The 13,760-nt window shown below is 41.2% G+C and overlaps 1 protein-coding gene across 1 annotated transcript in view; it reads left to right on the top strand.

Moving 5' to 3' along the window:
• Positions 1–13,760, top strand: part of IPO7 (importin 7) — a 55,068-nt gene that overhangs the window by 16,637 nt on the left and 24,671 nt on the right. The window contains exons 3-8 of the mRNA XM_045015392.1: positions 5,375–5,528; positions 6,776–6,934; positions 9,794–9,950; positions 10,941–11,030; positions 11,511–11,605; positions 11,708–11,792. Of these exons, the coding sequence (XP_044871327.1) occupies positions 5,375–5,528; positions 6,776–6,934; positions 9,794–9,950; positions 10,941–11,030; positions 11,511–11,605; positions 11,708–11,792 (740 nt within the window). The remainder of the gene's footprint in view (positions 1–5,374; positions 5,529–6,775; positions 6,935–9,793; positions 9,951–10,940; positions 11,031–11,510; positions 11,606–11,707; positions 11,793–13,760) is intronic.

Genomic DNA, 13,760 nt, shown 5'->3' with positions numbered 1-13,760 from the left:
TAGGGTGACATGTAAAAGAGTCAAGAGAGGATTGTTTTCCCTTTCACTTCTGGTGGTGGGTGGGGTGTGTGTGCAAATTGCCGAACTATGCCCTGACCCACCGCAGACACTGTGTTTGACCCTAGAAGCATTTGGAGCTCATCCAAGAATGCAAATACTTTTCGGAGACAGCAGGAACTGTGGGATACCTTGCGTCCTCATTCCCCCCTCCCTCCATGAGCGTCCATTATATTCTTTGGCTTTCCGTTACGCTCGTCACGCAGCTGCGTGCTGAGTCTGTGCTATGCCGTCTGTCCGTGGATTTATTAAAAATACTTTGGACCAGGCGCACCATAACAGTAATTCCACTACTTAGATGCATGAGTCTCCTAGCGAGATCACCGTGAGGACAGGCACTGAAGGAGATAGATTTCACGCAGCATGCGCTCTCTATCACGAACCACGGACCGATGCAGCCGTGCTCGGGGAGGCAATGCTCCCTGAATACCGCATGAAAGCCTCGCGCGGAAAAGGGTGCTATCACGGAGCACCCAATAAGGCAGCTCTCCCCAGGAACCTCCTGCTGATGCTTATCGATTAACGGAAGGAGAGCTTCATGGAGATCTCCCAGGAGGATTTCTGTTCTATCACCATATATAGAGAGACCTCCTTCTCACACACTTCAGATTCCTGTTATATTAAGAATAAAAGTTAACATGGTTAAAGCACTTACCGACTGCTCCTTCCCCTGATTCAGGATCCGGGTTCATGGCCGGGGAGGGTTGGTAGGGGATCTCCGTGACGGTGATGAATAGATCCTGGCTGTCGGGGAAACCAGCGTTGTAAGCGCTCTCGCCTGCCTCGTCCTCCACAAACACTTCCTCATCTTCCCCGTCCGTGAACATCGTCGAGGAACTGTCCGTCGACACTGTCCCATCATCAGAGTCCATGGTCACTGGTGGGGCAGTGGTGGCAGGCTCCGTAGCGTCCGTTTGCCGCTTTGATTTTTTGGTAGCCTTGTCAGGGGTCCTTGGTTTTCACGCGGCGATGCGTTGCATGACGGCTGTATCCTCTGTCTGGATCATGGCTTTGGAGACCTTCTCGTAGGTCTTTGCATTCCGTTTGTTGGAGCGCAGCTCCGAAAGCACAGACTCCTCGCCCCACACACCGATCAGATCCAAGAGTTCCCGGTCAGTCTATGCCGGGTCCCTCTTTCTATTCAGAGATTACATGAACTCCTCTGCTGGAGAGCTCTGCATTGCTGCCGGTGCTGCTGAGCTCGCCCCGATGTCCAACCACGAAATGAGATTCTAACTGTCCAGAAAGGAAAAGGAATTCAAATTTTCCCGGGTCGTTTCCTGTGTGGCTGCTCAGAGCATCGAAGCTCGGACTGCTGTCCAGAGCGTCAACAGAGTGGTGCACTGTGGGATAGCTCCCGGAGCTACTAAGTTCGATTTGCATCCACACCTAGCCTAATTCGAGCTAGCCATGTCGAATTTAGCGTTACTCCACCTGTCGGGGTGGAGTACCAAATTCGAACTAAAGAGCCCTCTAGTTCGAATTAAATGGCTTCCTGGTGTGGACGGTTGAGCGGTTAGTTCGAATTAACGCTGCTAAATTCGATTTAAAGTCCTAGTGTAGACCAGGCCCTAGAAAGTGCCAGAATTAAGGTTGCCTGTGTAGTAAATGAGACTTGTAATCATATGTTGAATGATGAGGATAAAAAGAAATATTGAATAAGCTATTAGTTTAGTGAGCACAGTCCATTCTGTGCAGTGAATGAGTGTCCTATGGAAAAAATAATCTTAATTTATTATGCAATTCAGTATAATTGTGTACTGTCATGCATATACATACATGGAGGCCAAATTAAGATGGCAAGGGTAACCATAACTTTTTTGTTTTTCTGAATTTTTGAATGCTTGCCTTTGTAACAGTAACATTCTTCTAATGAAGTGTTTGGAAGTAATTTCTAAGTTTATTTTGGTTTTTAGCACACTAAAATAAAAAACAATGCACAGAAATTCCATCACATGGAACTATATTGACCTCCATGTGGGTCCTCAGCAGGGCTGGAACTTTTTACTCTTGGGGGAATTTTGTGTCAAAAAATTAAAAATTCTGCACACATTATTTTAAAATTCTGCATATTTTATTTGTCAAAATAACATAATATAATCACACCAGTTTCAATTATTTTGGTCATTTCTTTCAAAATACCTGTCAGCAAGTATGTCTGTAACCAAGATAACAAAAAAGATTCCTCTAGGAGTACAGCGTTAAAGAAACCCCTACGACAACCCAGTTCCTGTTTCTCTGTTATGCTTTTGTCAGGCACCTCAGTCTGGATGTGTCACATGTGCCATCTGGGCACATCTTGCAGGGAGAAAACTGCCTCGCCAGTCTTTTAGTAATTTTTTGTCTTTTGCCCTGCTCCCATAGGGTTACCATATTTCAAGTTCCCAAATGCCAGGCTCAGGGAGGAGGGGGACTGTGTACTGGGATGGGGTATTTGGGGGTGCTGGAGGGGCTGCATGGTGCCCCTAGCCCAGACACCCCCACCCCCTTTGCCCCCAGAGCCCAGCTGCAAGCTCTGCTCAGCTTAGTTACTGTCCTGCTGGGTAGAGATGACCTGTACCTGCTGATATTGGGTGTGGGGGGGCACAATTTGAAGATTCAGCTGCCCCTGGAACAGCTCTAGTTACACCCCCATCCCCCTGGCAGGTCCCTACTCCTGCTTACCCTCAGTCTCTCCTCACAGAAAGCAGCGCCCCCTCCCTGCAGACCCCAGGTATTGCTCTTGTCTCTCTTCATAGAGCGCAGCTGCTGTGCAGGGAGGGAGCCCAGCTGCACTATGTGACTAAGCAGGGCCAGCAAACTTGGGAACCAAAGCCCTCCAGCACAGGTGCACTGCGAACTGGGGAGCCGGGCTCTGCTTGGTCCAGCAGCCTTTAGCAGTGGCCAGCAGCTCTGCAGCACCATTTCTGCAGGGGAAAAAAAAATAATTCTGTGCAGAACATTAAATCTGCAGTGGCGCAGAATTTCCCAAGGAGTAACCTTTATATCCTTGCACCAAACCTCTACCATGTGAGCTAATGAAGTAATTGGTAGCAGTATGTGGACCAGCCACTAGAGGTGGGTGAGACAGACACACTTTGCCAATGGATTTCTGCTAGATAGCAAGGGAAGATTGAGACTATCTAATTTTGAGTTGAATTCCAGATTCTGTAGGGGCTAGTACTCTAAAGCAGGAGTTCTTGCAACAAATTTTTTTGTGGCCTCTCTTGCTGGTGGCTGAACTGACATTTTTTTCCTAAAATACTTGATTAAGTTTGGGGAAAAAAATAAATAGCACATATACACATCCACATCATTGTAATTTATTTATTGCTGATACAAATAACACTTCACAGTAATATTTTTATTACTGAATGTAGGTTAATATCAATCACTTTTCACAGGACACTATCTGGAAGGCTGTGAGAAGTGATAGTTGCATGTTTGTTAATATCGCTTTTCTCAGTAAGTCCCGGGACAAATTAAGCCCTGGATTTGGAGGGGGCGGGGGGTTTGGAGGCAAAGGCAGTGGGAGATGTGGTGGGATAAATGTGGGCTGGGGGGGCAGCAGGGGCCTGGGGTGATGGGGAGGGGGGCATGGATGTAGGTCCAAGAGAGAGGAGGGTGGGTGGTGAGCCCCGCAGCTATGCGGCTGGAGCCGGGGGTTGGTGCCTACTGCTGTGCTGCATGGAGTCAGTGCCTGCGGCTAGAGCCCGGAGCTGGGGGCAGGAGCTGCATGCTGGGGCAGGGAGTTGGAGCCCAGGGCCACAATGCGGCCGGAGCCCAGAGCTGCATGACCAAATGCAGGGGTCAGTGCTTGCCGCCACAAGGCCGAAGCCAGCACCTGCTACTGCAAGCCTGGGGATCAGGGCATGCCCAGGGCCGGGGATTGGTGCCTGCTGCCACACAGCCAGACCTGAGGATCAGCGCCCGGAGCCAGCACCCGCTTCCGTGTGGTTGGGACTACAGGTCAGCACCTGGGGTCAGCAGCCAGGACTGGGGGTCAGAGCACATGGCCAGGGTTTGCTGCCAGGGTATTATTACATGGGAAGAACTTAGAATTTCAGAATCAAAAGGCTACAAGCTTTGACATAGATTAAAAGATTTGAAAATGAAAAGGTAGATGAAGTGTTACTGCTTTTTAAAGAGAATATTACAATCTCATAGTAAACCAAGGAAAACCTAAGCAATCTGTGGAGGTTCTTGGGTCTTTTGAACTTATTTTTACATTATGTCATATCTGACTGTGTTGGAAATAATTATCTCACCATCCTTTTCTCTTTCTTTGGGAATGGCTCATATCCTTTTTGCAGTAAGTAGGATAACTTCTGGTTATAGAAAATAAGGAAAAGGACAGCAGAAATAGTATGAACTAAAACTTATACTTGCAGATTCTTGTGCCCATACAGATCAGCTGGCAAGATCAGGAACTACATTATTATCACATTCAAAATAACAGGTTTACAAGGCATGCTCTCAGAATCCTTTCTGATACTGGTGCTAGACACCATATAAACATTTACTTGAAAACCAGCAGAGAACCTATGGTACATTATACCATATATTATACAGGTGTAGTCAGAATTCAGTTAATATTAAATTTGCTGTAACTATTTGTAAATCTGGACTTTCTTTTGCACTTGAAAAGAGATTCATAAAGCATAGTAATCTGGATTCTGCCACATAAGTAGTTTGAATTTTTGTCAATTAGCGGAAACATGCATCTATGTCAGCAATTTAATGTGACTCTCTGTAGCAGATAACCTATAATCTTTGAATAGAGAAACTTAATTTGCTTTCAAGATTCACTTGAATGTAAAGCAGACCACGTAGCCCAAACATAGTCACATTATAGAACAAAATCAGACTTTTAAAATACAAGCAATATTTGACTCTAGAGATTTAATGCTGACTAGCCTTGTTTTTAAATAAATAAATAAAAAATCTCAAAATAATTAGAAAGGAAGCTTCTTCAGAGATGTGTTTTAATAAAAAATTACTACAACTCTTCATAAGAAGTGGAAATATGGCTTTCAATACTCTTATTTTCAAAAACATTGTCTGAAAAGATGATAAAGTGTTGGTAATAGCGGACTTAAAGAAATATTACAGATGCCATACTTGATAACTGAAGAAGGGGAAATTTTTGTTCCATGTAGAAAATTGGGAGATTAGTGGCTATTGAGTGCAGGTATGGTGGCTCTCTGATATGTTAAATGTTGTCCATTCAGTCAGAGTTCATTTATGGAGTGCATTTTCTAAATGTAAAAATACACATATCCGCATAATCACTGACTTTTGTATTGATACCAAGTGATGTCTTGCTGTTATCTGACAGGTGTTATCTACTTGAAGAATATGATAACTCAGTATTGGCCTGATCGTGAAACTACACCTGGGGATATTCCACCTTATTCCATCCCAGAAGAAGATAGACATTGTATTCGTGAAAATATTGTAGAAGCCATTATTCATTCTCCTGAACTAATTAGGTATACAGTTTTAATTTGCTTATAATGTAGTCATAGTTTTGATACTGTTCTTTTAAAATTAATACCACTTGCATCCTACATTTCATTGTGTCTTGGATTGTAACACACAGATTTCAGAAAAGGGCAACAAAAATTATTAGTGGTATGAAACGGCTTCTGTATGAGGAGAGATTAAGAAAACTGAGACTTTTTAGCTTGGAAAAGAGACGGCTAAGGGGAAATATGATTGAGGTCTATAAAATCATGACTGGTATAGAGAAAGTAGATAAGGAAGGGTTGTTTACTACTTCTCATAACACAAGAACTAGGGGTCACCAAATGAAATTAATAGGCAGCAGGTTTAAAACAAATAAAAGGAAGTATTTCTTCACACAATGCACAATCAACCTGTGGAATGCCTTGCCAGAGGATGGTGTGAAGGCCAAGACCATAACAGGGTTCAAAAAAGAACTAGATAAATTCATGGAGGATAGCCAGGATGGGCAGGAATGGTGTCCTTAGCCTCTGTTTGCCAGAAGCTGGGAATAAGTGACAGGGGATGGATCACTTGATGATTACCTGTTCTGTTCATTCTCTCTGGGGCACCTGGCACTGGCCACTGTCAGAAGACAGGATACTGGGCTAGATCAGGGGTTCTCAGAATGGGGGGTCAGGACCCCTCAGGGGGTCGTGAGGTTATTACATGGGGGGGTTGCGAGCTGTCAGCCTTCATCCCAAACCCTGCTTTGCCTCCAGCATTTATAATCATGTTAAATATATTAAAAAGTGTTTTTAATGTATATGGGTGGGTCACACTCAGAGGCTTGCTGTGTGAAAGGGGTCACCAGTACAAAAGTCTAAGAACCCCTGGGATAGATGGACCTTTGGTCTGACCCAGTAGGGCCATTCTTATGTTCTTATATATTGGAGAGCATAGAATTAATGCAGTGAAAGAAAATGGCTTTTCATTCTTCATTTGTACATTGTACAACATGTAAGCGATTTATTGGTGTAACATCTTTTGTACTTGGAGAGGAATGGATTCCTAAATTATTATAACCCTTTTACAAAATTTCAAAAGATAGTAAATGCAAAGCAGAAGGGAAGTAGAAGATCAGATTAGACTCCTCTGTGTGTAAACAAGACTTCCGAATGCATGTTGAGTTTTATCTGTTCAGCCAAAAATGACCTATTTCATCATCACAAAAAACCCTCTTAAAATAATGAAGGTAGTTATTTGTTTAACCATGTGTGTGTTTGACTTCTAGAGTACAGCTTACTACTTGCATTCACCATATTATCAAGCATGATTACCCCAACCGCTGGACTGCAGTTGTGGAGAAAATTGGTTTTTATCTTCAGTCTGATAACAGTGCTTGCTGGCTTGGAATTCTCCTTTGTCTTTATCAACTCGTGAAAAACTATGAGTGAGTTTCCCCCAAACAAAAAACATAAAGTCTATCCATTTGTAGTAATATATTTTCTGTAAGTTATATATATACTGCTGAATATGAGCTAGAGGTTAATGAATAAAATATTGAATTGCATGTTGCACTGAACACTGATATTGGAGGTAATTAATATAAACCTCTGAATTCAAGAACAAGTCTTGATGATATTTCACCATCTGGAGATAGTAGCTCATGTTGTCTTTCCTAACTATTTCCATAAACACAGTACATAACAATCTTTCTTCATATTAAAACGTTGAGATTTGAGATCAGAATACTAGGGTTTCTTTAAAGCAGTCACTTTCTGAGAGTTGAAGATGGGCCTGGTAGCACAAGTCTCTTAGTGATAGAGTAAAGTGTGTCCAGGGGACAAAAGCATGGCTTTGTCAAAAACAGGGTGAGAAATAACATTTATTAGACATCTAGACAATTTGTAATCTAGATATTGTGTTACATGTAAAAAATACATAAAGGTTGCGAAGTCCAAAAATTCAAAAGTTATGAAATGCCAGAATTAAGATTGTCTGTCTGTGTAATCTTAGTTTGGGCCCCTTGTGCATATGCCTTGTCCATTCTCTCATAGGATGTCTGTAGCTGTAGCAGAACCACAGATAAAATCCTCTTCTCTAGCCCCCAATCTAGTGCCTTAAGTGTTTTAATTTGTTTATGAAGATCTGATGTTTGGCTATAAACCAGGTACATCTAAGCTTAAATTCAGTCCATGCAATTACATGTGTTAACTTTGAAAATCTGTCCCTCACTGTGTAGTGTAATGGCTTAAGCTACATTATTGCAGCTTGTGGGTCAATCAGCTTTAACTTAATCTAAAAATATTAACAAACTTTAGACCTTTTTAAGAGCTGAATTGACTTTTCAGATGGAAAGTAAATCACTTGGGCCCTTCAGCATTTTTGCTTCAAAGCCAGCCAGTATTTCAACTGGCAGGCCTTTACATAGGTCAGATTGTTTTCTCTCATATTTCCTGTTCTGTTGTTACCATGTTCTTTATCATTGTGTTCAAGCAAGTTGGTAGTGGACTTTTCTTGAGGAACATTTTTACGTTCTCCATTTTTTTCTTTAACTTAATCAGAAACGTAAAGTTTATCTTTAGGACCCATATTTATGATTTTAGGATTGGACTCTTGCTGTTTAAGTTGTTATACAATTTTTATCAGACATGCATTTAATATCAGATTATGTAGGTTTTCGTTGTTTGTTTTTGTGATCTGGCACTATTAGAAGGCTAATTTGTGTATTTAAGTTGAACTGTATAAAATCCAAAAATGTGGTGGCATAAGAATGAGGATACTTTAGTGTTAATTGTTTAAGTAAAGCTGTGAATTCTGAAGTACTGTAGTGTAAAACTTTATTCTTAAATCCTTAGTTTAGAACATCACTGGTGGTATCAGGTAATACTCTAATCTGACAGTTGTTCAGTTAATAGGATCTTTTCTTTATTATAATTAGAACTGGGTGAAAAATGGTAATATCCACGAAATGCTATAGAAGGTGAACAAACTCCAACAGTGCTGCCTAATGGTGAGGTGGGGATATGGCAGGCCATCTCCCCATTGCAAATATGGTCCTGTCTTTAAGCAGCTTCTCCCTCCCCCTCTCCCCGCCCCGGCCTGGTTTTTGGTCCTTCCCTTTTGCATGGGGGACTTTGGGGTCAGGGTCTTCTTCTGAGATGAAGGCTCCTGTTGTCATCTTGGAGTGGGTTGGGGAGCTCAGGCCCACCCGCTCCAGCAGGCTCTGGTCCAGGGCCCAATAGTAGGCAGTGATGCTTTGCACCGTGGGGTTCTAAGTAGCTGCCCCCTGGACCACTTCCTACCAAGCCTCCTTTTCCTCACAGAGTAAATCAAAGAATCTCAAATAAAGTCACTGACCTACACAGTCAGTCACCTGCCTTTCCTTTGTACATGTGCTCAGGCAACGTGCTCCTGGGCAACACTGCCCCCAGAGTTCAGAGCCACCAGTCTGTCCCTTTTGACTGCCTCCCTCTGAGCTGCTCTGCTACCCTGCTTGCAACTTGTTCAGGAGTCACAGGGGTGGTTGGGTGAAGCTGCCTGGACCAAGAACTGCTCCTTAACCCCTTGCTCTCCAGTGTGGTGTTCGTACACCCCATCACAGTGGAGAATTTTGATATTTTGAATTTTGGTTTTGTTCCCATCTGGAACAAAAAGCAAAAATATTTGAAATTCCCCATGAAAGGGAATAGAGCCCTGGCTCCACGTAAGTCTTCCTGGCAGGCTGCCCTAGATCCATGGACCATGGAAGCACCAGGATCTCCAACAACCCAGTGGAGTTGGGTAGGCGAGATGATAGGAAATTACTTCCTCCATTGTCTTGGTTCTGTCAGAATCAAACAGTGTCCACGAATGTTTCAATTTTGGCAAATTCTGGTGAAAAAGTGTCTTGTTGGATATTTTCTGACCAGCTCTACTTGTAACTTCCTTGGCTATAAAATTATGGGTTTTGCTCACTGTTTTCTTGCTACTGTGACCTTGTTTTACCATAGAAAATTGTGTGGCATATGTGTGATGTGACATTCTAAGTGAGTGAGTCAGGAGAACATTATGGTAATGTTGAATGATAGTAAAGTAATGGAAGCTAAGTTGTTTTCTAACTTCATTCAGGTTTGGCTCTGTGCTGGTACAGCACTTTTTATATAACCCCATGAGTGCCATAGTAAGATATAACTCAGTTTTTTAAAATAATCTATCCTTAGAAGCCCCAGTGGTCTATGTGCCTCTCTTCTGTGCATGCTCAACTTACTTTTCATATAAGTAAAGTTAGTTGTAAAATCTTTGTAAAGCATTTTATTCTTGCCTAAAGGTACAAGAAACCAGAGGAAAGGAGTCCCTTGATAGCAGCAATGCAGCACTTCCTGCCTGTTCTGAAAGATCGTTTCATTCAGCTTCTGTCTGATCCATCTGATCAGTCTGTCCTCATCCAGAAACAGATCTTCAAAATCTTCTATGCTCTTGTTCAGGTGGAAGCAAATTTTTCTGTATTCTTGAGCAAAGGTTTAATATGAAGGTTTAAAATAAATAAATAAATAAAATTATATATATATATGGAGCTATACCTATCTCATAGAACTGGAAGGGACCTTGAAAGGTCATCGAGTCTAGTCCCCTGCCTTCACTAGCAGGACCAAGTACGGTCTCTGACAGTTTTTTTTTTTTTAAACCCCCCCCCCCCCCCCCCCAAAAAAAAAAAAGATTACACTTTAGGCACTAATGTACTTGAAACAACATTACCAGTTAGATTTCATTTGAGTCATTTTTCACCAGTGCTCAACTATGGTGTGAGTAACAAGCTTTTGGTATGATTTTGTGTACCATAACCCCAATAATACAGATCTATTTTAGTTTAAAAATGGGTTAAATTTTTTTTGAGTCTACTATCTTTGAACTCTCTGGAACCTGCCAGTGCTACCCTTGAGTAAGCCAGAGTGGTTATGAGAGAACAAGGACCATTTTCTAATACTAGAAACAACCATTTATCATACTTTTGTAGAGTGTTACTATATTGAGCTTATCTAACAAGAAGGAAACTGGACAAACATGCTGTTCAGAATATATATTCTAATATTAGAGAGGTTGGGTGGTCTTGCAATGAAATTTAAAACCAGATTTACCAATCCCTCTATCGTACTTGAAGCGAAGAAAAGAATTGTCTCTGATTCAGAAAGATATAACAACTTAGGTATTGTGAAATCATCTTTTAGCAAAATTACAAGTAAGGCCGAATTGGAAGGAAGCAGAATGTTTTTGAGGATGTAGAACAGGCTGCAAAAGATCGCTGTCTAACACCATCCAATATCACGCTCACTACTTTGCTCACCGCTCATAGTATCCAAGTGTATAGCAGATGTTCAGTAAGATTTTGTTGAGCATTCAAACATATATAATTCAAGCAGTTGATCAGGTTGTTTTAAATGGCTTTATACTGAACCTATTTTATGCTTTTTAAATAGTATACGTTACCTCTGGAGCTGATAAACCAGCAAAACTTGACAGAATGGATAGAAATTCTAAAAACGGTTGTGGACAGAGATGTACCTGCTGTAAGTACTTTTTTTTAATGTGTGTATTTCTCTTTGGGCTTGCAAATTGGCTTCTGAATTCAATTTCCTGTATTTAAAAGTTGATTAAAAATGTTAACAGTATTGTTCTCTTTATTCTTTCTACGAGACGTCTTCTAAATGTGTGGCAGGACAAATAAGATTTTGTAAGGTTAATATGGTTGTTTAAACATAGACTAAATGGAGAAAGTTTAAATTATTACCTCTTCTTTATAGACAAAACAGCAACTTGCAAATTGTATTGTAACTCATGTTGGCTTTTTACAAAGGAACGTTGTATTTGAACATTTATACATTACCTTTTTATTGTGGGCTTTCTTTTTTTAACTTAGATTTTTATATCTGATATTTCTGTAGAGCTGGAAGAGTGCTTGTACAGCTAATAGTGCTAAAAGAAAAGCAAATTTTTTTTTAATTTGACATTTCAGCAATAGTCAACAAATTTAATCTTTCTTCCTAAAGGAAACTCTTCAAGTTGATGAAGATGACAGACCAGAATTGCCTTGGTGGAAATCCAAGAAATGGGCTTTGCACATCTTGGCTAGACTTTTTGAGAGGTAGCTGTTCTTCCCATGCCGTCAAATTGAAAAAAACTAGCTTCTAATATGAAATTCAGCAAAATATTTCTGCATGCTTGAATTTTTCACTTTTAATTCTAGGTATGGAAGCCCTGGTAACGTTTCCAAGGAGTACAATGAATTTGCTGAAGTGTTCCTGAAGGCATTTGCTGTTGGTGTCCAACAGGTAAGAAATGCTTGAACCTGGGGTATTAGAGTAAAAAGGATATGGCTCCTTTCAAAATATTTTGCATTAACCTGATGCTATCAGGGACTATGCAGGAAATACTTACCCTTAGTTATCAACTGAAACAATCCAGTATTCACTTCTTAAGAAATATTGTTCGTTGCTTGTGTAATCTGTTGAAGTACACTATGGGTATGTCTATACCGCAGTTAGGCCTGTGACAGTGATTTGGGCTTAGGCTAAAGGGATGTTTAATTTTAGTGAAGATCTTCAGGCTCTGGGACCCTCCCAGCTGACAGGGTCCTAGAGCCTGGGCTCCCAGGATTGAGCAGGTGCACTGGATTTATGACTTATTACAACAATCTGTAACCCATTAACACCCTCTGCAGAGGTGTTAGCGGTCCACAGCCTTCAATGATCCCATACAGTATGTGTTAACTATTTATGCTAAACAGGCTGTTGCACCTTGCATTTTGCTGTGATGCAGCAAGTACCTTTCCCAGAACTGAAAAAGAGCTCAGCGTGGCTCAAAATCTGTCCCACATCAACAAAGGTTGGTCCTATAAAAGATATTACCTCACCCACCTTGTCTCTCAATATTCAGTGCAGTTTAGAAAGGCAAGCTTTAATTCTCTCTCTACAGTGGATTTGGCAGTAACTCCTTTTAGAGGTGCTAATATGCTATCTGAAGGTGAATAGGACCTAAGGAGTCAAGTACCAAGATTGTTCACCCTAAGGAGGAGTTATGAAGCCTGGATGGGTTTTTCCCCCACTGAGATAATTTTAGTCTGGGCAAATGATTGCATGGAAAAATGTCTTCAAAAATTACAAATTGATACTGCTTGATAGAGAAGATTTTTCAGGTGTACTTCTTAGACTTGCCTCTTAGACAGTTTGTTCTCTGTCTGTTATCATGTTATCCAGGAGACAGCTGTGGTTCAGGTCTTTAAAGGAAAATACTTGAGGGGCAGGATTTTTGAACCCATAAAAACTTCTCATGTCTCAACAACATGAAGTTACATAGGAACAGGGAGTTATTTTGATCAGATTCTCAGGAAGGACACAAATTTTGGAAGATGGTGTGTGTGTGTGTGCGCGTACATAAAAATAGGAAAGTCCAGAATATACTATTCCAACAGACTGTTCGCAAACATCAAACCCAACCCATGACGCGGAGTCCACACTATTCAAAACTCTGACTTTTTGCACAGCAGTGGAGGTCAGCCTAAGGCATGTGCGCAAGGGAATTGATCCCTCAACTACACATTGGAAACAATTCTTAAAACATGTATTTAATCGCAAAATCAAGAGATCTTCTGAAACACAAGAAAATAAAAAGCAGTTTCTGACGCTTGTGGACAGGCTCAAGAGTTCCACTGACACTGTCATGAATTCTCTGATTTTATCAAAGAGAAATGGGAAGTAAATATGCACTGTGGGATTACAAATTGTTCAAGTGCAGATTTGGCACAAACTCACTGAAGGTGTTATTGGTGACTGTAGGCCTGCTCCTCCTCCTTCCCTCAAGAGCCGTCTCCTATATTTCTGTTTGGGTTACAAAACATCAGTGATTGCCAGTATGAGGCTCTCTTGGTCATATCTCCATGAGTTTTCAGAAGGGTCCTAATTACTGCTTGAAAGGAATGGAGTACATGTCTGCCCCTCCATTCACTATCTCCTGATGGGTTTCCCAGAGGAAAGAAGGCATCTCACAAAACAAATGATAAATGGGGAGAGTCATTTAGTTCCAGCACCAAGGATCCATTATCTGGATGTGATCATAGACCCAGGATTTTGTTTGAATAGTAATCTGAGGGTTATCAACCACTGAATTTTTGGATATCTCATGTCATTTTGACTGCTTGGTGAAGCTATTTGTTGTACTAGTTTCATACAGAAATGAAGTTTCTGCACTCTTCTTCTAAACAGCTTAAACAACACAGTGAATGTACAGCAAATGGTAAGAGG

This window comes from Mauremys mutica, chromosome 4 (genome assembly GCF_020497125.1).
Source record: "Mauremys mutica isolate MM-2020 ecotype Southern chromosome 4, ASM2049712v1, whole genome shotgun sequence".
NCBI lineage: Eukaryota > Metazoa > Chordata > Testudines > Geoemydidae > Mauremys > Mauremys mutica.
This window is presented reverse-complemented; position numbering and strand designations above follow the sequence as displayed.